This window comes from Alternaria conjuncta, assembly GCF_024043145.1.
Source record: "Alternaria conjuncta strain BMP 0040 chromosome Unknown scaffold_21, whole genome shotgun sequence".
Classification (NCBI taxonomy): Eukaryota; Fungi; Ascomycota; class Dothideomycetes; order Pleosporales; family Pleosporaceae; genus Alternaria; species Alternaria conjuncta.
This window is the reverse complement of record NW_026250110.1, coordinates 249077-270422: the sequence shown is the minus strand read 5'-3', so window position 1 is coordinate 270422 and position 21346 is coordinate 249077. Positions and strand designations below refer to the sequence as shown.

General features: G+C 53.2%; 6 protein-coding genes across 6 annotated transcripts; 4 read left to right on the top strand and 2 right to left on the bottom strand.

The window, feature by feature from the left end:
* Nucleotides 1-529: 529 nt before the first annotated feature.
* On the top strand, nucleotides 530-3443 carry J4E85_010155 (uncharacterized protein; the record flags this gene model as incomplete). Its single annotated transcript, XM_051474369.1, has 3 exons — nucleotides 530-650; nucleotides 877-2885; nucleotides 2937-3443. The coding sequence occupies 3 exons, from the start codon at nucleotides 530-532 to the stop codon at nucleotides 3441-3443; spliced, it is 2637 nt and encodes an 878-aa protein (XP_051321862.1).
* A 1005-nt stretch (nucleotides 3444-4448) lies between these two features.
* On the top strand, nucleotides 4449-7645 carry J4E85_010154 (uncharacterized protein; the record flags this gene model as incomplete). The annotated part of the gene is made up of 6 exons (XM_051474368.1): nucleotides 4449-4653; nucleotides 4706-4935; nucleotides 4993-5301; nucleotides 5354-6754; nucleotides 6807-7364; nucleotides 7415-7645. The coding sequence occupies 6 exons, from the start codon at nucleotides 4449-4451 to the stop codon at nucleotides 7643-7645; spliced, it is 2934 nt and encodes a 977-aa protein (XP_051321861.1).
* Nucleotides 7646-8244: 599 nt separating this feature from the next.
* Nucleotides 8245-9688, top strand: J4E85_010153 (uncharacterized protein; the record flags this gene model as incomplete). The annotated part of the gene is made up of 3 exons (XM_051474367.1): nucleotides 8245-8618; nucleotides 8691-9462; nucleotides 9521-9688. 3 exons carry the CDS (start codon nucleotides 8245-8247, stop codon nucleotides 9686-9688), a joined length of 1314 nt encoding a protein of 437 aa, XP_051321860.1.
* Nucleotides 9689-12124: 2436 nt separating this feature from the next.
* J4E85_010152 (uncharacterized protein) lies at nucleotides 12125-14719 on the bottom strand (the record flags this gene model as incomplete). Its single annotated transcript, XM_051474366.1, has 3 exons — nucleotides 12125-13635; nucleotides 13683-14384; nucleotides 14434-14719. 3 exons carry the CDS (start codon nucleotides 14717-14719, stop codon nucleotides 12125-12127), a joined length of 2499 nt encoding a protein of 832 aa, XP_051321859.1.
* A 3118-nt stretch (nucleotides 14720-17837) lies between these two features.
* J4E85_010151 (uncharacterized protein) lies at nucleotides 17838-20360 on the bottom strand (the record flags this gene model as incomplete). Its single annotated transcript, XM_051474365.1, has 1 exon — nucleotides 17838-20360. One exon carries the CDS (start codon nucleotides 20358-20360, stop codon nucleotides 17838-17840), a length of 2523 nt encoding a protein of 840 aa, XP_051321858.1.
* A 268-nt stretch (nucleotides 20361-20628) lies between these two features.
* J4E85_010150 (uncharacterized protein) lies at nucleotides 20629-21278 on the top strand (the record flags this gene model as incomplete). Its single annotated transcript, XM_051474364.1, has 2 exons — nucleotides 20629-20671; nucleotides 20722-21278. 2 exons carry the CDS (start codon nucleotides 20629-20631, stop codon nucleotides 21276-21278), a joined length of 600 nt encoding a protein of 199 aa, XP_051321857.1.
* Nucleotides 21279-21346: the final 68 nt, after the last annotated feature.

Sequence of the window (21346 nt, the reverse complement as noted above, 5' to 3'; positions counted from 1 at the left end):
CGGGAGTCACTTTAGCACATCGTGAGTGCACCTTCTCGTCCTTCAGCTGTCCCATTGTTCGTACCCCTTCTTCCTCTTGTACAGCTGTCTCGATAGCTCGGACAGCTTCGTCCCCGTGGCCCTGCGCCCAGCCTCCCTCCAGCTGCCTCTCTGACCTTATCTTCCTGCGCCGCTGCCCGTGTGCTCTCAATCGCACCAGGCGTGTCGGCTTCTTGTCACTTCTTACCCGCCTCTTCTTCCTCGTTACTAATCGCATTCCTTCTCCGTCACCTTGTCCCTGACTTGTTCCTCTCTGACCGAGCCATCATGGCAAACAGCTACCCGCGCCGATTGCCTGTCGAGCATCCACTCCCACCCAGCGCATACTCCCGGCGAGATTGCGCGTCAAAGCAACCGAAGACTACGCGCGCTGCCCCCAGGCTCGCTGCACTACACTCACTCCGAGCCGCCTAAACACGACTGCCTGTCTCGATTTCGCGCCACATATTCATAACCATTCACCATCTTATCACGCGTGCATACCGCAGCGATGGACTCGTACACGTATGTCGGTGCAGAAGACGGTGTGCAAAGTACAATGCTGACAGCTCGCAGTGCTACGCGTGAGGACTCCAGGCCGCCCGCGGATTCGTACAGACGCCGTTCACCAGGTAAGCCAGACATCCTTTTTGAGGCGTGACAGACTTTCATTTTCACTGTCACGCGAAACCATGCCGCGTGTTTGCTCCGGGCCTCTCTCGCCAAGCGCTGTTAGCACAGACCGATTGCGCGTACTTTGGCGTCGCTGTATGACTCCTGGACATGACCGGCATCATTTCTGAACCTCATCTTAAATCGCTTCTGAAACATCAGACTGAGCTAACATGCGTCACAAAGGCTCCGGAGACCGTAGGGCAGGCAGGCGACGATCGCGCTCGCCCCAGAACATCGACCGATACCAACCTGATCGCGCGCGCGACTACGACGGCCCCCGCCGAGATGGCAACCGACGACGCTCCTCGCCTCCGCCCGTGCAGGCAGGCATCGATCGGTACGTGCCTGGTCAGGACAACTTCGCGCCGACCTTCACCACAAACCCGGTCCCGAACCCCATGCACCTCGAATACCAGGTCGGGTTCAACTACTTCGCAGAGTGGTGGCGTGTGGAGCAGCTCATGAAGGAGGAGAAGGAGCGCGCAAAGAATGGCGGACGCAAACCAGGTCTCAAAGGCGAGCGCGAAGCTCGAGAGGAACGGGGCAAGGAGCGCGAACAGATCCAGGCCGCGTATGACGAGTACAAGGAGAAGCTACAAGTCCAGATGGCGAAGACGTTTGTAGACAAGCATAAGAACGAAGAGTGGTTCAAGGAGCGCTACGACCCAGACTATGACTTGGCCTTCAAGGAGAAGCTCCGTCAATATCGCCACGGTATCTACGAGGAGTGGGAGAGACAAATAGATGAGGGTTACTTCGACGAGTTCACGCTGGAAGGTATCTACAAAAACGATTCGAACGGTGCTGGAGGGATTGTGGAAAAGGAAGAGGGCGAGACAACGGCTGCCAACGAGGTGCTGGGCGTGGGCGATTTGTTGCCCTGCAAAGGCGGCGAGATCCGCGATGAGACCGCGTTCCAGCCTACGCTACTCATCAAGACTATTGCGCCCACGGTCAACCGCGAAAAGGTCGAGGAGTTCTGCAAGGAGCACTTAGGAGAAGGCCCCGGCGGCTTCAAGTGGCTCAGTATGAGCGATCCCAACCCACTTAAGAAGTGCCACCGCATCGGTTGGGTCATTCTCAATCCAAGCGACGAGCAGCCAATGGTCATCGACGACCGTGGTGATGGACGCGATGACGATGCCGAAGAAGGGGCGGTTGAGGATAAGCCTGAAGCTGCCCAAGGCCCACAGTCTACCGCTCACAAGGCTCTCGAAGCTCTCAACGGCAAGACCGTGATCGATGAAGAGCGTGGCAATTTCACCTGCCACGTCGGCATTCATGAACCTCCTGCCGCTCCTCGCAAGAAGGCACTTTGGGACCTCTTCTCTGCGCCTGAGAGAATCGAACGTGATCTAGAGCTTGCTGAACGACTCGTGAGGAAGCTCGACTCTGACCTCAAGGCGCAACACGAAGAAGAGTTCTCAAACGTCGACGGTGTCAGTAAGATCGAAGAACGTGTCGAGGCTCTGCGCTCGAAAGGCTGGCTTCAGCCCCCAGCCAATGCCCCGGTGCCGACCAAGAAAGCGCGGGATCCAGAAGACCTGGAGGAGGGTGAAGATGAAACCATGGAAGACGACGAGGGTGCTTTCGATGATGAAGTGGATGATGAAGAGCTGCTGGCCAAGAAGAAGAAGCTTGATCTCCTCATCGAGTATCTCCGACGTGTCTACAACTTCTGCTTCTTCTGCGTCTTTGAGAGCGACTCGGTTCACGAGTTGATTCGCAAGTGCGCGGGAGGACATCTTCGCCGACCGCGCGCTAGTCTTACAACTGCGGCCAAGGCTACCGCGAGAGCTACGGCTACTGGAGACCTCTTTCCTTACAGGAAGCAAGAGTCTTCAGGTGACGCAGAAAATGGCGAGGGCGGTAGTCCTGTGCAAGAGAAGAAGCCGATGCGGTTGAGTACCAAGAACCAACAACAACTTCAACGAGCATTCAACTGGGTGAAGACGTATGAGGAAAAACTGCTACAGCTACTTGAGCCGGAGAATGTTGATATCCGCAAGCTCGGCGGCAAGCCTCTAGATGAAGCTATCGAGGATGAACTCTCACGTTATGTCAAACAGGAGGATGAATCCAAGTGGCGCTGCAAGGTTCCGGAATGCACAAAGTTGTTCAAAGGCCAGCACTTCTGGCGAAAGCACACTGAAAAGCGTCATCCTGAATGGCTTGAGAAATTACACAAGGACGTAAGTGTTTACAGGAATGTTTGTAAGGATACATTTGCTAATGCGAAACAGCTGCGACTGGTCAACAGCTATGTTGTCGACCCTGCGCATATTGCTCCATCCCGTAGTGATGCCAACAGTAATGGCCACTTCCCGATGGGCAATCATGTCCAGGCCACTGGAACGCCGCGGGGGTTCAACTTGGCCAACATGAACATGGCAATGGCAAACAACGGTATGCAGAACGGCGTGCATTTGGGCGCTCTGTTCAATCCTGCTATGGGCGGTAACTGGGACCCCAATGCTGCCCACGATGACCGTGCCGGACCTATGCGACGAGGCGGCCACCGCTTCAACAACCGTACTGGACCTTACGATCGTCAACCTCGTGACGGCCGTGCTCGTCCCGCTGTCAACGGCGGCCGATTGACCCCTCCGCCTCGTGGTAGCCGTCAAGGCCCTCAGCGATACGGTGAGGGTGGACCTGGACCTGTACAGTCTGTGCAAGGCCGATCAATCAAGAGCTACGAAGACTTGGATGCAGTTGGTGGTGGTGGCAGTGGCGAGCTCAACTACTGAGCCTCGGACCTCCGAGTGCATTGGTGGTTATCATGTAAGATGTGAAGTGGGCTGGCGTTAGCGTGGGTAACTTGAATTCTTCTGCCGAAATGCTAGGAAAGGCCTTGGCAGCAATTTGGGAACAGAACAGGCCGGCGTCCTGGGCTAATTATCGCCATAGACTGGCATTTTGATTTATTTACCCATCGGGCTTGTACGAGTACAATTGAGTAGATATCAACCTTAGTCAAATTGCAACTGAAAACCTGAATGTTCGCACATGATAGTACCCGGCGTGATGTTGTACTAGTTAGTCAATCAGATATCTTGGCCCGTGGCCAGAACGTGTTCGATGCCATATTTCCTTGCTAGATATGAGTGACAGGCTGCGCCAAGGGGAGTCAGTCAGCCATGCATGATCTGGCGATGTGCGAGTGCGATCTTCGAGAGCAGAAGCGAGCCGAATGCGGTCCGATTTGAGGTACTTCCGAGTCTTAGGCACCGTTTCGAGGAGGGGTACTCTTGTCAATTCGACCAGAACGTCTCGTATTCATTCCCAGGATACGCGACGCGTATTGTGCAGACGAGCTGGGAAACAACGGGCGAACATGGCCAAGACATAGGATGCCGTTCTTTCCTTTGTTTGGCCTCGTGGGCCTCTGCGCTCCATACGTCAGATGAGCTAAGACATCGGGTTGCGTCACTCAGCCACAATCCTTTACGCGCCCGACTCTGCTTCAGTGCCGACAAGCATTGAATTGATCCACTTCGAGCAAGAACGGGCGGTGCAGACCCATCGTATCTCTTGTCCTTGGTGCCGTGCCCGCATCTCCGCAGTGCACCAGCCTCAGTTGCAGCCACAGGTACTCCGTGGTGCTAGTCAGGCGTCATACAACACGCGTCGACGGTCATCTGCAGGGACCCCAAAGTCTGCTTTTCGCTATTCCTTCTCCTTCTACACCTTATCTTTCTTCTTTCGGATCGCGGCTCCCTAGCCTGCGCGTTAACGCTGCTATTAATCCAACTATGCCCGCCAACCTCGACACCCCGCCCGCCATCCAGCTCAACGGTGCTACAGAGCCTACCACGATGAATCCTCAGCCCTCAGTACAGAACTTTGGCGAACCCGCGCGGCCGGCGGTGCCCCAGCGCAATGACACGTCCTACTCCAAGTTCTCCACCATGTCGGTGCCGCCAGAGGGCTCCATATTGACAGGCAAACAAGAGCACTGTAAGCCGTACAACATCATCCATAGCCCGTGGCGAAACTAACGATGGCGCAGACCTCAAGCGCGAACTCATCTCCCAGCAAACAAAGTACGAAATCGCCGAACTCTCCTCTCCTACAGCGCTGCGACGTTTTGGCGCACCCTTTCGCTCAGATGCCGGCGAAGTTGCGCCGGAAGACTCAGAGCTGCCCCTCCTCCGCTACATATTCGTCAATCATGTCCGGAACTTTCCCTTCTTGGACAAGGCCAAAGAGAAGGAGTTCTGGCAGGACAAGTTACAAGTTGTACGTTGTATGAGGTCATACTGTGTAGAGAAGGAACTGACAAAGGTGCCGTTCTAGTTCCTAGAGTCATTCGCGAGCAAGGACATCTCATCCTCAGAAGACCGGCTGGAGGAAACGAAGAGGAGAAAGCTAGCGCTCAAGGCCGAGAAGCTGGTCGAGCTGATGATGGTCTCTGGCATTCCCACCGCGTCAGGCTACGAAGAAAGAATACGCTTTGCCGAGATGGAGATCGTGGACCGACAGGCAGATGAAAAGGGTCTTACGATGAATGAGCCGAGCGGACACGCTATCAATGGTTGGGACGTCAATGTCGCAGGCGTCAGAACAACATCGGTGAAGAGACATCTCCGCTACCACACACATGCGGTAAGTAGATATACACGTTGGAAGAAGACAGAGCCTAATGATGCGTTTGCAGGAATACCTCATACGTGTAAAGCACGACGGAGACAAGGACTTCTATATTGGCCGCCGATACGCAGACTTCGTTCAATTGCACAAACGCATACGTCTCGAACTTCCCGGCAAAGTGCTCGCTCCATTACCTCGAAAGAATGCGAAAGATGGCCTCCTACAATCAAGTGCTGATGACGACGATATTAGCTCTATCTCGTCAGGATCTACGCAAGGACCTCCCCCTCCTGAACCTGTTGAGAGCAGTGGCGGTGGTTTGCGTAGCTATCTCTGGGGCGGACATAAGAAGAACGCCTCACAGACATCACTAGGAAGACGTTCGCCGAGAGCCTCAGCGGACTTTTCAGCATACAAAGCTCCTCGTAAGCTGTACAGGGAAGAACAACGTGTTTCTCTTCGCGCATTCCTCCGATCATTCCTACACAACGAGCGAATCGCCCAGTCAAGTGCCATGGCTGAATTCCTGACACACGACCCCATTGAGGTCAATGAGGAAGAAATGGAAGACATCCAGAGGCGAGAAGAGATGGACAAGAAGCGCATCGAGGAACAAAAGCAGTTCTACGAAGTCGCGCGGAAGCGAGCAGCGGAGCTTGACATCCACATGGAGAAGTTCAGGAGAGAAATTGTAGAGAGCAATGGACTCTCACACCTGTTCCAAGAGGTCAGAGTCAAGAACACCATCCGAGACCTGAAGCCAGAGTACCAGAAGTTCGCAGAGTGGTTACGGATAGAAGTGGCTGCTACCATCTACCATTTGTTCCTAGCCGAGGACAATTCCCCCGAGCTGTTTGCACAGGCGAAACGCATACATTCTCTCGTTCCTTACGGTGTCCTCAAGAACGTCATTAGGATAGCCAACCCTGCAGCCGTCATGAGTGGGGTTCTGGATCTGTTCCTTGCACAGCCGTTCGGCGCTCGTTCATTACTTCAGCGTATATTTGGTATGGCTATCAACGACGGTGTCAACTCTGTACAGAAGACGATCGACACACTTGGTTCCACGAGGATCAAGGATGATGTTCTTTGCGACAAGATCAAAGCATACGTACAAGCGGATGAAGGTGTCAAGGAAGCGATTCGACAAGAAGCTGCGCGCGACAACGTCGATGTCGTCGTGACCATACTGCGCTCCGAGTTCTTCCAACCAGAATTGTCTTCGCAACAAGTGGAGAAGGTTTTCAATGCCTACGTTGCATGGAACAACGCGGTCGAAAATGTGAGATCGAGCCGCCTCAGCAGAAGAGCTAGCACCCGCAGCACCGTCAGCACAGCTACTAACGCGACCGGTCAGGTCGAGAAGGAGATGCGATCTGGCGCTGAGCTTTTCGCGCACCTCAAGCAATACTTGAAGCTGTGTCTCAGACAGAGGGATAAGCTCATGATGCTCCAGATCATCGAAGAAGTAAGTTTGACGGAAAGGCGATTTCAGAGATGAATGACTGACGTACTTCTAGCCGACCACGCTGCAGCTCTTCCGGGATTTGTTCACCATCTTCTACGAACCTCTTGTCCGTGTATACAAATCCGCAAACGTTTACAACAGTATTACCGACTTCGCCATGTTCGCCGATGACACGATCAAAACCATCGAAGCTTGTCAACGGCAAGAAATTTCTGCAGACCCCAATCAAACCGTGCAGGCCTTCATAGATCTGTGCGCCCGCCACGAGGATAACTTCTACAAGTTCGTTCACGAGGTGCACAAGCATGACAACGGTCTCTTCGACCAGCTCATGGGATGGCTAGAGGGTATCTTGGACTTCCTGCGTCACGGCCCTGGAAGTGGCGGTAAGCTTGATATGAATGCGCTCTTCCAGGGTGGAATCGATTCAAATATGATCGACAAGAACAAGGCCATTCGTGAGATCAACAGCCTGATCAAGTGGCAGATGGCGAGGAAGAAGTGGCATTCGGACAAGACAAGGCAAAAGATGGCGAGCGGTGGTGATGACCCTGATCCGCTTATGGGTGGTATCGCCGGCTTCAAGTCGAGCGACTTTGGGCTGAACGCGGTTCGTTTTCCTCTCTGACAACATATTGGCCATACACTAACGAGATACAGATGGACCTCCAGGATCTTGAACTCGATGATGACGGTAGCGACTCCACCGACTCGGAAGACATGGACGATACAGATATCGCAGATCCAATTGAAGCTGAGCGCAAGAGCCGAGCGCGCGCTGCTGAGAAGCTTCGGAGAAAAGCAGGCGAACCGAAGAAGCCACCTATCGTGGAGCTATACAAGCTCAGTGATGGTTTCAACAGCATGCTCAGGAACGTTCTCGCTTCTTAGGCTATTTATAATAAGCCCCTCAGATGGCATAACGCCAATCTGGTTACCTTTGAATAGCGGTATGATGGAGCATCCTGCATGCCTCTAAGACCTAATGAAATTACTTCAATTCTGTGTACAACTTGACTGCAACTCTCAATTCCCCCTTTTACTAAACGGTGCCTGGTATTGGTGAACCACTCCAGGGCTGCAGCTCCACGTGCTCGGTATGCGCACCTACCCGAAGCACGCTAGCGTGGTGCGGCGCTCGGAGCTAGTGTTCAGTCGCATAGCTGTCCTTTAGTCCAGCCGAAACGTTGCCGCGTCCACGCGTTGACTTGCTTGCCAGTTCTCTTCTCTGTACGATGATACTGCGGCTTTTGCACGGACAGTGCTGATATTCAATCCTTCGCTTTCACCTCTTCCAAGAAGCAGCGCCAATTGCGTTTGCAGTTCAAGTCAACTCGGTCCTTGTTCAAGACGCGAGCTACGACCACGTCTCGAGACAACGTTCGGCTACACCCTCAACCCCACTGGTCTCGACCCCAATTGTCTTCTGCTTCAGGGCTTCACACCAACTTCCTACAATCACGCCTACCCTGCAGCGGTAACCCGCCGTTATGCCCGCCAAATCGCGATTCACGAGGCTCGACGCCTTCACCAAGACGGTCGAAGATGCGCGCGTGCGCACTACATCTGGTGGAATCGTCACCATAGTCAGCTTGTTGGTTATCTTCTGGTTAACGTGGGGCGAGTGGGCCGACTACAGGAGAGTGACTGTGCGACCGGAATTGGTAGTCGATAAGGGCAGAGGCGAGCGCATGGAAATTGCCCTGAACGTAACGTTCCCACGGGTACCATGCGAGCTGCTCACACTCGATGTCATGGATGTTTCTGGAGAGTTGCAGATGGGTGTCACGCATGGCATCAACAAGGTGCGATTGAGCCCTGAGAAGGAGGGCAGCAAGGTTATTGATATCAAGGCTCTGGATCTGTAAGTCTACATGGAGTCGCTGTTGGGCGCAGGCATATGCGGGAAGCAACAGAGTGCTAACGACGGATTCAGGCACGCGGACGAAGCGTCACATCTTGCTCCCGACTACTGCGGCGAATGTTACGGCGCACCTGCCCCCACCAACGCAATCAAACCCGGCTGCTGCAATACCTGCGACGAAGTCCGCGACGCATACGCCTCGATATCTTGGTCTTTCGGTCGTGGAGAGGGAGTCGAACAATGCGAGAGAGAACACTACGCCGAACATCTCGACCAGCAACGTCAGGAAGGATGCCGTCTTGAGGGCAGCATCCGCGTCAACAAGGTTGTCGGTAACTTCCATATTGCGCCTGGAAAATCGTTCTCGAACGGCAACCTGCACGTTCACGATCTCGAGAACTACTTCAAGGACGAGTACGCGCATACCTTCACCCACAAGGTTCACCAGCTTCGCTTCGGCCCCCAGCTTAGCGATGTCGTTGTCCAAGATATGCAGAGGAAGCACGCAGGCTCTGGCGCTGGTGGTTGGTCAAACCACCACATCAACCCTCTTGACAACACCGAGCAGCATACCGACGAAAAGGCCTACAACTTCATGTACTTCATCAAGGTCGTGTCGACCGCTTACTTGCCACTCGGCTGGGAGAACCAGCTTCCGCGTTCCGCAAAACATGATGAGCTCCTTGGCGCGACCATTGACGCTTCATACAAGGGCAGCATTGAGACGCACCAGTACTCTGTGACCAGCCATCATAGGAGTCTGCAGGGTGGTTCTGACGAGAAGGAGGGCCACAAGGAGAGGATCCACGCTCGGGGCGGTATCCCCGGTGTCTTCTTTTCTTATGTAAGTTCCCAAGTACCAACTCCTTGTTGCTTGATATGGTTACTAATGGTTGCAATAGGACATCTCACCCATGAAGGTCATCAACCGCGAAGCCCGTGAAAAGTCCTTCTCTGGCTTCCTTGTCGGCCTCTGCGCTGTGATCGGTGGTACTCTTACCGTCGCTGCGGCCGTGGACCGCGCGTTGTACGAGGGTGTCAACAGGATCAAGAAGATCCACTCAAACTAGATGACGATTGTTGCCTGAAGGTCGTCTCATTGTTGCATTTACGCGCGTTCATGTGTGGAGTTTTTGGCGTCACGGGACATCAACGGAAAGACTAGATTTATGCTACAAGTCTGGGAGAGTGGTGTAGGTGGTGGGAGGTATGGAGAGATATTAGGACTTAGAGATTTTCCTCTGAACAAGGCTTGTATCATTTAGATCGGAATCTATGAAACGCACACTTACTTTACTGTCGGTCTCAGTCGACTACTAGATGATGTGTTTTGCTTTCCTGTATCCAAATTCATCGTTATTGTCTGGGTTTCAAAACTTGGTCTTTTAGTAGGTATGGAGCGCATTGTGCAACCAGAGCCTCAGAGGCCCTGAAATCACACTCCGAGTTGACAGAAGAGAGCGTCGCGGATGGCATTGTCAGCATTGATGGCGTCAATTTCTTCGGGCTGTCATCAAAGTGGCTGCCCTGCTGCCTGATTGCAACCCGAGGAGTCAGCACGAGAGAACCGTATTGTTTGCACTCAAATCACAATGTTCAATAAGCAGGCATGACTAAAGAGCATGAAACAATACGTGAGAGCAAGAGCACAATAGCAGTGAACTTGGTCGACGTCGAAGGTTCCATGGGTTTTGGCCAATGACAATTGGACGAACTGGAAAACTGTGGCTTGGCGGCGCACAGACCTTCCGACCTTATAGACAATCCCATCTGCTCAGTCTTGCTTGATTAATCTCTTCCACTTCTAACACACAACCAACATACTCCAATGAACATGAACGATCAACCAAGAGGTGGGCGAGGACGTGGTCGCGGCCGAGGACGCGGGAACTGGAGCGTCTCATTCACACCACAAAACCATGACGACGATCAGATGATGGTCGATGGCGAGTCTTCACGCGGACGGGGCAGGGGACGAGGACGGGGACGAGGATTCAGGGGAGGTCAAAACCACTTCCAGCACGACAATCGCACAGACAATCGCTCACGAGAGCCGGCGATCGACAAAGAAACCCTTGAAAGACTCAAGTCAAATCCGTCATATCCGCTGATGGAAGGCTTCCTGGGACGACGCTACGATGCAACCAACAAGCTATTGAACTTATCAACTATCGCCGGCGACCAAGAAATTCTCCAATCTGGCATGTTCGCATCGGAAGGCGCACAGAAGAAGTTCTTTCCCGCCCTCATGATTGTTTGCGACGCCATTCTCGAAACGCAAGAAGCGAAAGAAGCAGCAATCCACAGCGTCACACTTGCGGGCAACAACCTCCAAAACACACACGCCGTCTACCAACTCTGCAACCACTTCCGCCACATCCAAAACCTGGATCTAAGCAACAACGCTTTCGCGACGCTGGACGCCTTAAAGCCGTGGAAAGGCCGTTTCAGAAACGTCGAACACCTCATCGTCGACCCGTTTCCCAACCCGAACTGGCAAGACGAAATCGTCTCGTGGTTCCCCAAACTCAAAATCTTAAACGGCAATCAGGTCCGTCCTGACGCGCCGGCAAACAACAACGCAGCAAACGCACAGCAAATACCAGCTGCTACCACGCCAACACCTGCACCTGCAATTGTCGACCCGGAGCAGCAGAGGAAGGAAGAAATGATTCTCTACGTTCAGCGCGAAACCAATCTTAAGCGCGACTACGCTATTCAGTGCCTGGAAGCTGGACAGTGGAATATTGAGCAAGCTGGTGCTCTCTTCGCACAGAGCCGCGAGTCTCTACCAGCTGAAGCGTACAACTAGACGTTGATTGTTTGCGAGCTCACAGAAACGAAATTTCGCATGGCATGGGAGGAAAGCGAGTTTGATGTCATCTGTACGACATCAGACATGGAACACGAAGAGCAAGGAATCACTATTGCTGCTATCTTTACAACATCACAACCCCGGCAGCACATTTTGGAGAAACATGGACGTCTGCGCAAAGAGAGCGGGACTTTCAAGCAGGCGCGAACATCTTGGGGGCAGCATCTGGCTGTCATCACGAGGAGCAGGACTTTTCTTTCACTGTATGGGGGCGAGGCAAAAATGGTTCTGGACAGAGCATAGCATGGCGTTGATGTTTTGTGTTTGGGGGGCATGACGCGGTACATATACCCACGCGTATGAAAGCAGGAGCAGAAGCACGAAAATGATTTAAATAGAATGAAAAACAATCATCAAAGACAACATGACTGACCAGATCCCACCTTTGCCATCGTGATCAATCTAGAAAGGAAGGAGTGGCCGCCTAACGAACCATCTCACGTCAGCAACCAGCAAGACCGACATCGCACACTCACGTCATCACACATGCAAATCGTAAGACTAATCTTTGAACAGAGAAAGCAACACTCAAGGCAAACAGCCGAGCGCAAATAGATATCATCTCTACATAGTATGTACTGAAAGAAAAACGAGTCCTTATTACCACAACGCAAAGGTCACAACACCCTGCTTAGTGACTCTTCCTCTGCGCATTAGCCAATGCACTGTTAAGCGCAGCCGTAACATCCACATGGAACAGCGGCCTGTTCAGCCCTTGAACAACCGCTATCCGGCCCCTATGCCTAGCATCCTGCGCATCGGCATGTCCATACGCCTTGCTGTGCTCCAGCTGCTTGGTGATGCTACCCGTCTCGGAGCTATCGCCCGAGTCGGGATGCGCAGCCTCAATATCGCGACTTCGTACTTGCGATAATGTACGTTGTGCGAGGAGGTTCTCGCGTGCTTCTGCTTCCGCGGCAGCAGAGTCGGAGCCGCCGATTTCGGCGACGCTGAAAATCGGTTTCCATCGGTGGGTGATGCCGCTATCGGGCATTTCAGGAGTGTAGTAGCCGAAGCCGGCGGCTGCGAGCGAGCGCTTGGTCCAGCGGTTATTGATGTTGCAGAAGTGCCAGTCGACGGTGTCTGGAGCCGCGTACTTGTCGAGCTGGTTTCTTACGTCGATCAGGTTCTGAATTGAAGTAAGGTCGACATTGTTAACTGAGGAGAAATCGAGGATGATGGCCTTGAGCGTGGGTCGGTCGTCGGTAATTTGAGTATCTTTGCCACGGCGAGGGCCAGGGTCGTTCCATGGGCGGTCTCCCGGTCTGTTGTAGGTCGCTTGGTTTGTACGGCGCGTCTTCGCAAAGATGATGTCGGTGAGCTGGTCGAGGTAGTGGTTTGCGTTGGGGTAGTTGAAGCCTTCGCTGAATCGGTAGATGAAGATACCTGGGTAAGGGTCTTCCAGCTGAATGCTTGGGTTGGATCCGTCTTTGTGATCGATGGGTAGGAAGACTTCACGAACAGAGTGCTCTCCCTCCGAGGGCTTTTGCCGAATACCAGGCGGCGACATCTTGTCTTCTTCGGTTGGGTCCAGCAGATGGTCGCCAATGACGGAGTGAATCTTGGCCCTACCCATGAAGCGGCCCTTGGCCTTGAAGAGGCGGAAAGCAAACATGCCTGCTGAAACTGACACCGTGACGAAGATACCATTCTCAATGCTGGAGAAGACAGTGACGAGAACACCAACGAAGAAGATGATAACTTCAAGCGGTGAGATCCTCCAGAATTGGTATACAGTGTTTGGCGGGGTAATCAAGTCCAGCACTGCGTGGATAATGACTGCCGATAGCGCTGCGTTGGGAATGTACCAAAACATAGCTGGGAGTGCGTAGATGGCGAGTAGCACTACGGCGGCTGTGATGACACCTGCAAAAGGCGTGCGCACACCAGCCTTGGACTTGATGGCAGTACGTGAGAAAGAACCAGTCGCGGGGTATGCTCCTAGGAAGGGACCGAGGCAGTTGGAAACACCAATGGCTACGAGTTCTTGCGACGGGTTGATAACGTAGTTGTTCACACGTCCGAAAGACTTGGCGATGGATATGTGCTCGATGAGGAGGACGATGACTGTCGATGGGAGTTCGGTCGCGAAGGACTTGATGATGGGGATCGTAATCTTGGGCACGCGCGCGTGTTGGAAGCCTGGAAATGTAAGTAATGAGTTTGACCAAGTTCAGGAAGCATCTCACCTCGTGGAACAGTTCCAAGGGTTTTGATAATCGGCTTAGTTCCGTTGGCCCTGTGCTCTCGGTTTGCCAGATAGCTGAATAGGATATACAGCAAAATGACGAACACTGTTCGCAGAGTGTTGATGAAGAAGAACAGCTTGGCGCGGGTGGGGAAGCGCTTTGCTAGCTGACCGCAGGTAAACCGGATCGCATATAGGAGGAACAGGCAGGTCAGGCCGAATGATGCGTTGAGATCGGTTCGTCCAAGGTACTTCAGCGAGTTGATGACCACTTTGTACGTGGGGTCCCTAGTCGAGAATCCCGTGATACCCATCATGGCAGGGAACTGGCCAGCAGCGATACTGAGGGCAGAGCCGGTCATGAAAGCCGAGATAGCAGGCAGTGAGATGAGGTCCACAATCCAACCCATGCGGACAAGACCCAAGAAGAGAACGATTGATCCGGCAATGATGGCCAAGGCGGACGCGATCATGTCTCGTGAGATGTCTTGGCCAGCAAGTTTCTCTTCTGCAGACAGCACGACACCGCCCGTGACTGTGGATAGAACGGCAACGGGTCCAATGGTAATGTCCTTCGAGGTAGCGAAGAACCAGTAAATGAGTACACCCATGAAGGAAGAGTACAATCCGAATTCGACTGGAAGCTCAGCGAGCTTCGCATAGGCCATACCCTGAGGAACTACAACAGCGCCCACAGTGATACCTGATAAAAGTTAATAGCTATACGATGATACTGTTAAGATGTGACGTACCAGCAACAAGATCTCCGATCAACCATTGTACGTTGTATCGGCCTATCCAGGAAAGGAACGGAAACAAGCTGGAGCAGTACTCTCTCAGCTCGTGACCACTGGGAAGAGTGTCTTTGATCCATTCTTTCGCGGTAGGTTCTTCCTCAACATAGGTGTCTGCGGAGTCGATGGTGAAGACGCTTTCGCCTCGAGTTATGCGTTCCGAGCCAGTTTCATTCCGGTAGTGCAAGTCGATGCCGAACACTTTTGCTAGGCCTTCGCCAACTTTACTGGCTGTAGAAGCCATTATTGCGATGAGAGGTCTCCAACGCGCTCGAACGAAGATGCACTGGATTAGCACTGGAATGCCACGTGCCTGAAATCCAGTACTAAGTTTGACAAGACCGAATAAGCTTCGGAAGCAACGACAAGAGCTGACGGACGTCCGAAAGCTTATCTATGCTGTCCACCGAACGGGCGGGTGTGAACAAGCACAGCGCAAGCAATTGGTGGCTTGGAGTGAATCGCAGGCGGTCTCTCTGGGACGAATGACGGTGGTGCTGTGCCGGTCTGGGCTGCAGGATCGGCCTGTGAGCTTCGAAGTCAAGGTAGCTTGGGAAGCTTGAGTGCCCTGGATGTGGGAAGGACTGAAGCCTTTACGACGCCTCGGGATTGCTTGATATGACGAGAAATTGCGTGATCGCTTCCGTTACTGGATCGGAGTTGGTGTTGACGTACGCTAATAGTTTACGCGCAGTCGGGGGAATGTCGAGGCAATAAGGCCACTACTGTGATAGAGAAGATGAGATGGGTAGGAAGTATTTCCAAGCAAAGCCCGAGTGAAGGGATCTGACAAGTGACATAATGCCCTGATATGCCGATCAGATCTAAGTGATTATTTAGCGATGTGACGCTTTTCGCCGCGGTCCCGGCAACAATCTGATGCCAAATGGGTCAAGCTTGCAAGGGTGTGCGGGTGCGGCGACAGGGATGGGGCGCGAAGGATGTGATGGTCGCTGACGGTTCGCACTAGTGTCCAATAGAGATTCAAGGCCGGAATTGCGTGCTCGGGAGCAAAGATGTCGACTTCGGTGCGAGTACGCCAAGTGAGCTTGGAAAACGGTTGAGGTGTGGCACAATTGGCACACCAAATCCTTCCGAGTAATCGTAATTGTATTCCCAGCTGACGTGCGGCTACATCATGTGTTTGTCTTGAGCAACCACGCTGAGCACAGCAGCTAGCCTGACGCATACCTACAGTGTGTGCGACAAATTAACTCTGCACGGAAAGATCCTCCAATGGTAAGAGGCGGCATTTTCAGAACTCCGAGGCTCTTGGTTGAGCGCAGTCGTGATGTCGCGAAATAGCATCTGACGTCATGCTCTGGGGAAAGCCGGCTGTGCGGGTACGTTGAGACGGCACTTGGATCCTCGACGGGAACTTGCATCCAATCCAGGGCAATTCTCTCAGCCTACCACGATAAGCCCGTGATAGAACCGGCGCTGTTTGTCGTGAAAAAGATGTCTGTGGGTGCAATTAAGGTTCTTTGCAGGATGCCAGCCCGCACGTGGGGAAAACTGGTCCTTACTAAGCGAGCAGCCGCCACTTAAATATGGGGTGTACGTTCTTTTAGGAAGGCTGGACACAAGAAGTGCATACCGCTTTTGTCCATGCTCAAAACTCAGCAAAACACAGTTGATGGGTTTTCACGATAGCTCTGCTCTAGATTTCCATGAGTGGGCGGCGGGCTATGCCGCTCTGATTGAGATGCACACCTCAAAGATATGGATGCGTTACTCCAAGAGGTGCTGCGACCACATCAAGCTAGTCTCGCGCGTTCGGCGTCAGCGCTTTCCGACTTCCTTCTTGGCTGACCCTCAGTCCTACGTACTCGGTTTCCACCGCTTGCCCACCTCAATTACTTTCCACGACACGATGCCTCCACCCAGAAGGTCCAGTACTGAGTCGTTAAGTCGGGTCAACCCGCCTGTCCGATCTAGGCCGATGTCGTCATGCCGTAATCCGAGAGATGTGCCCGCTCGAAACCCACTGTCATAGGAATCTACGGCGCATAACGTCTATCACAAGAGATAGTTCATGGCGATCCTTCTAAGAGTTTTCAGGGTCTCCCCACACTCATGCAATGAAGCCACTAGACAGTTGTAGTTGTTCATCTTCTACTAGCCTGGAGTCTACGACATAGCATATCTAAAGAAGTGAAGGATTTGATATTAGTATAGCATATCGAGGTACCTGCGGCGAAGCGATTTGGTTATCTAATCTACAAGCCTCATATCCATGAATGACTAGACTCTGTACTCAAAAGTATACAGATCATCATACTACACGAACCAAAGGATTGATTTGCCAAATACCAATCCCACTCCAACCGTCTTCAACTCCATATCTCGTCCTAAAACAACCACGTCCTACCGACGCTCATCTCTAACCCGCAAACTCAACCCCACTTTCTTCTCTACCAGAACCCCCTATCACCGGCACCTCCATACGTAGACCCTAATCCTCGTCCGTGCGCTCATTAATAAGTTTCTCAAGCCCATTAAGTAAATGCCGACATTCAAACAGAAACCCTGCCGCCGACCTGTTATGCCTAGGAAGGTAGTAATAGCCCACCTTCATCAGTCGGATAGTGCAAATAGCGTTGCGCTGCCGATATGTCAGAGTCCCAAGGAAATGTTGGAAGCCGCGGTTGTGGTGGGCCTGAAAGATGTTCAGATTGAAGGGTAGCCACTCTGTCTCGGAGCGCAATTGTCGCGATGTGGCTGTTAGCGCGAGGAAGTGGTGTGGTCGAATCCAACTGTCGTTGTTGTGGGATAGTTGGATAGGAGGATGACTGGACATATCACAGCCGTGGGGACGACTCTCTGCACGGATTTCATGGCCGCCTAGTACGTAGGTGTATATCTGATTACGAAGCTCGGCTGGGAGGCGAAGAAGTGGGGATTTGCGTTGGTTGCGAAGGGTTCTGCTGATGTCAGTTTGCGTCGGTGAGGTGATGGGGTGTTCTCAAGAGCATACATTGGTTCGCACGTAGATGCGGCGGCCTCGGACTTTGTCTGGACGTAGGCCATGGTTATGGTTTGAAGCGGTATATAACTTGAGAGTGTGTGGTTCAAAAGAGTGAGCAACGAGTTGACGACACAAGCTTACGAAGTAAATATAGTGGTAACCCGATTGAGTAGCAGTATTAGTTCAAGAACGTGTGCATTGTTATTCGAGTGAATATGTAACTGCAGAAACTAAGGTCAAAAGTGATTCCATTATGTAGTCGGATATACGTCGACTTCACGAAGCCATAGCAATGCTCGATACCACCTTATTGCCGCAACAAAACAATCGACTCGTCAACGCCATAACAAATGCGTTACAATTCCACCGACCTTGTCCTCCACAACAAAACCATCTATCTACCACTCTTCCTAGCCTTCTTCGCCCGATCATAAGCATTCTTCTCCCTCCCCTCCTCACCCTGAATCTCCGCCACAAGCCTCCTATACTTCGTCTCATACGCCTTATCCTTCTCCTTCTTCTCCTTGAGCGTCTCTCTCGCAATGAAATTGGCATCCTTGCGCAGCTCCCTGAGCGCGCCTTTCCTCTCGCGCTTGTACTCCTTCTGCAGCTTCTTGGCTTCCGAGCGCTCCTTGTCTGGGTCGTAGTGGCGGTTGGGATCGAAGGACTCTTCGAATTTGGGAATGCTGGATTTGATGGGGAGGGGGCGGTGGTGGTGCAGGAGGAGTGGTCGTCGTTTTGAGCGCGCGAGAGAGAGGCGGGCGAGGAGGTTCTGGTGGGTGGAGATTTGGTTGGCGGATTTGAGGGGGGCGAGTAGTGGGGTGAAGATCTCGATGAAGGCGGTTGAGGCGCTCCAGAGTTCGGCGGCTGTGATGACGTTCTTGCTGTGGGCGGCCAGGAGAGTAGGTGTGGCGTGCTCTGATTTGAGAGACAGTCCGGCGTAGCGGATGAACTCGGGGATGTATCGCTTCGATAGCCTTTGGTATTGTAGACATAGCGCACCGATGAATGCACCGGTTGCAACATCTTTAGTAGAAGCAGGTGAGGTAAGTCCCATCCAGCGAGCCATGAGAGTGATGGCGGGAGTGACGACTTGGTGGAAGTGGTCAGAGGTGGGGAAGATGGAGCCAATGGCTGCAAGTAGAGCCAAATCGCCCGGAGTTGGGTCGTTTGATACCTGAAGCTGCTTCAAGTGTTGTCGGATTTTGGTAGCAATCTGAACTGGGTACGACCGCGTCATGGAGTGAATGTGACGGATGATGGCTTCGATGACAGCCAACGATGCAGCGGGCGTCTGGTTCGATAGGTAGGAGACGTGATCAACGAGTGCGCATGCGAAGTCAGCAAGCTTGTGCTTGTTGTCTTGATGCAGTCCAGCGTGGTAGAGCGCACGTATCCGCTGAATGACAGTGGAGGTATCGTTGGGAGCAACGTCCTTGAAAACCTTCAGCAACTCTTCGTGAGACCGCGGGCACGCGTATGTAAAGGCCAATTTTGACGAAGGCTCGGCAGCGAGAGTGAGCACGCCGTTCACAGCCTTGGGCTGCTCTTTCCGTTCTGGCATGACGTGCTTCAAGAAGTCTGCATCCTCTTCGTCCATGGCCATGGTGTCGTCGATCGCAGAGCCAGCATCAGACTCATCGTCAGACATGTCTGCTTCCGAGTCTGTAGCCACGAGATCGTCGTCCATGATGAAGTCGTCCTCATCTTCAACGCCTTCTGGTCTCAGTTGACCTGGTAATTTCAGACCGAACTCAGCAGCATCATCGGCAAGATCGTCTTCATCTTCATCTTCATCCTCCTCTGACTCCTCGACAGCATTCTTGCGTGGCTCTTCGTCATCGCTGACTGGCTCTCCTCGCATCCTCTTCAACCGCTTCTGTTCGAGCTCCTTCAAGCGGTCGGCCTCTTCCTTGGCCTTCTCCTCTTCCGTCTTCGTCCGCTCCGTTGGCTTCGCTCGCTCATCTTGCATCAGTAGGCGCACGCGCTTATCGTATTCTCTATCCTTATCTTGTTGTGTGGTTCCAGCGAGGAGCGCAGCGCGGTCGGCGTTCATGCCAAACTCGTTGACTTGGGGGTCTTTTGGCTTCTCGGGCTCGGGCTTCTTGTTGATGTGTCCTCGCAGGGCAGACAGTACGTCGTTGAGGTCCTTGTCGAGTTCGTCGCGCAGCTCATCGTCGTCCTCTTTTTGCGCCTGGCGCTCGTATTTGTGCTGCTTTGACTTGGCCACGACTTCCTTCATGACCTCTGCCTTGCTCTTCTTGCGCTCTGGCTGATCTGCAGCCGCTTCGCCGTCCACCTCGCCATCTTCATCGTCATCATCTCTCCGCCTCTTCTTTTTCAAGAAGCCATCTTCGCCGTCGCTTGAGCCAGCAATGCTAGCCGCGTCGTAGTCTTCCTCACCAATCTCATCGTCAAAACGAAGGGACTGTCCGCCGTGGGTGAGCTCCACCTCATCAGCATCGTCCTCGAGGTCAAACACATTGCCACCTCTCTTGCGCTGCTGCTCCCTCTCGAAGCGCGCCATCTCACGATCCTCCAAGCTCATTGTCGGGTCATCTTCGCCTATCCGCCTATCCAGGATGCCTCCGACTTTGTTCTTGCGATGCATCTCCGGAAGCAGCGACTTCCTCCGTGCCTCTTCGCCCGCGCTCTTCGTAATGCCAGGCCGGCCGAGGATCTTCTTGGGGGCATTCTCAGCCTGCGCAGAAACGTACTCATGCTTGTGAGGACGCGCAAGGTGCTTGAACTCGAATGGATTGAAGGATTCGCGAATCGAGGCGAGCGCAGAGGCTTTCCGTTCGTGGTGGTCGGCGTTTTTGGATTGCGACTTCTTCTGCTTCTTCGACTTTTGCGGGCCGGTGATGCCCTGTTCGCGCAGGGAGGCCTTTAGCCGCTTCAGCTGGGAGGGCGGCATCGTTGCGGGTATCCGAAAGCCTGGAGACCTTCCGATATAGAACTCGGCGTTGAGAGGCTCGTGGGCGGCTCGAGATGGTCAACCTGAAATTATTTCGAGAGCCAAAACTTCGGGCATGGTGATCCCGGTCTAGCGCCACCTGTGAGCCGCGCCCCACTTTCACACGCGACGAGCGCCATGACTGCCCGCGCGCAACTGAGTCCACGGCCGCATCATGCTTCCAGCCTCGCCGCCATAGGCCTCACGTCATGTCCAACTATCCCTCACTATGGCATCCAACATCCCCGACCACTGGCTCTGGCTCGGCCTCGGTACAACTCCTTCTTCCACCAACCTACCAGCCCCGCTAACCATCTCCCAGGCGTCTTCACCTTCATAGCCGTCCAGCAAGTCTCCCACGGCCTCAACCACATCCGCACCCTCACCGAGATCCGAGACCCCCAAAACATCCCCCAGCAGCGCCGCGCTATCCCCTCCGGACCGCCGACCCACCAAGAAGATGCGATCAAGACAAGTTCCCTCTTGACACTGGCGACGAGTCACAACAACGATATCCGCGCCTCTGCCACAAAGATCCTATGTACACGCTTCTACGCCTCTAAGTCTGCCAAGGACCTGCTTATCAAAGACCTGTACTGTGCAGATGGAGAAGTACTTCATCGCGCCCAGTTGGCCTTCAATCTGCTGGGCGACATGGGTGTCTGGAGGGATGATGCCTTCTTACCAAACAACAGGTTCAGGTGGGATGTCGTTCAGCCTGGAATTGGGAGTGGTTCGCAGAGGGATCTAAGGAGGAGACGAAGAGAGGCCATGGTGATAAGCGATGGTGAAGGGCTGATTGGAAGTGACGATGTTTACATGAGGGAACCTGAGGGCGAAGAGGAGCATGATGATGGGGAGTCATTGTTTGTGTCTTGAAGACGCCAAGTTATGGATATGGTGTGGAATACGGATTTTGATACCCATCGATGTTAGAATACATCTTC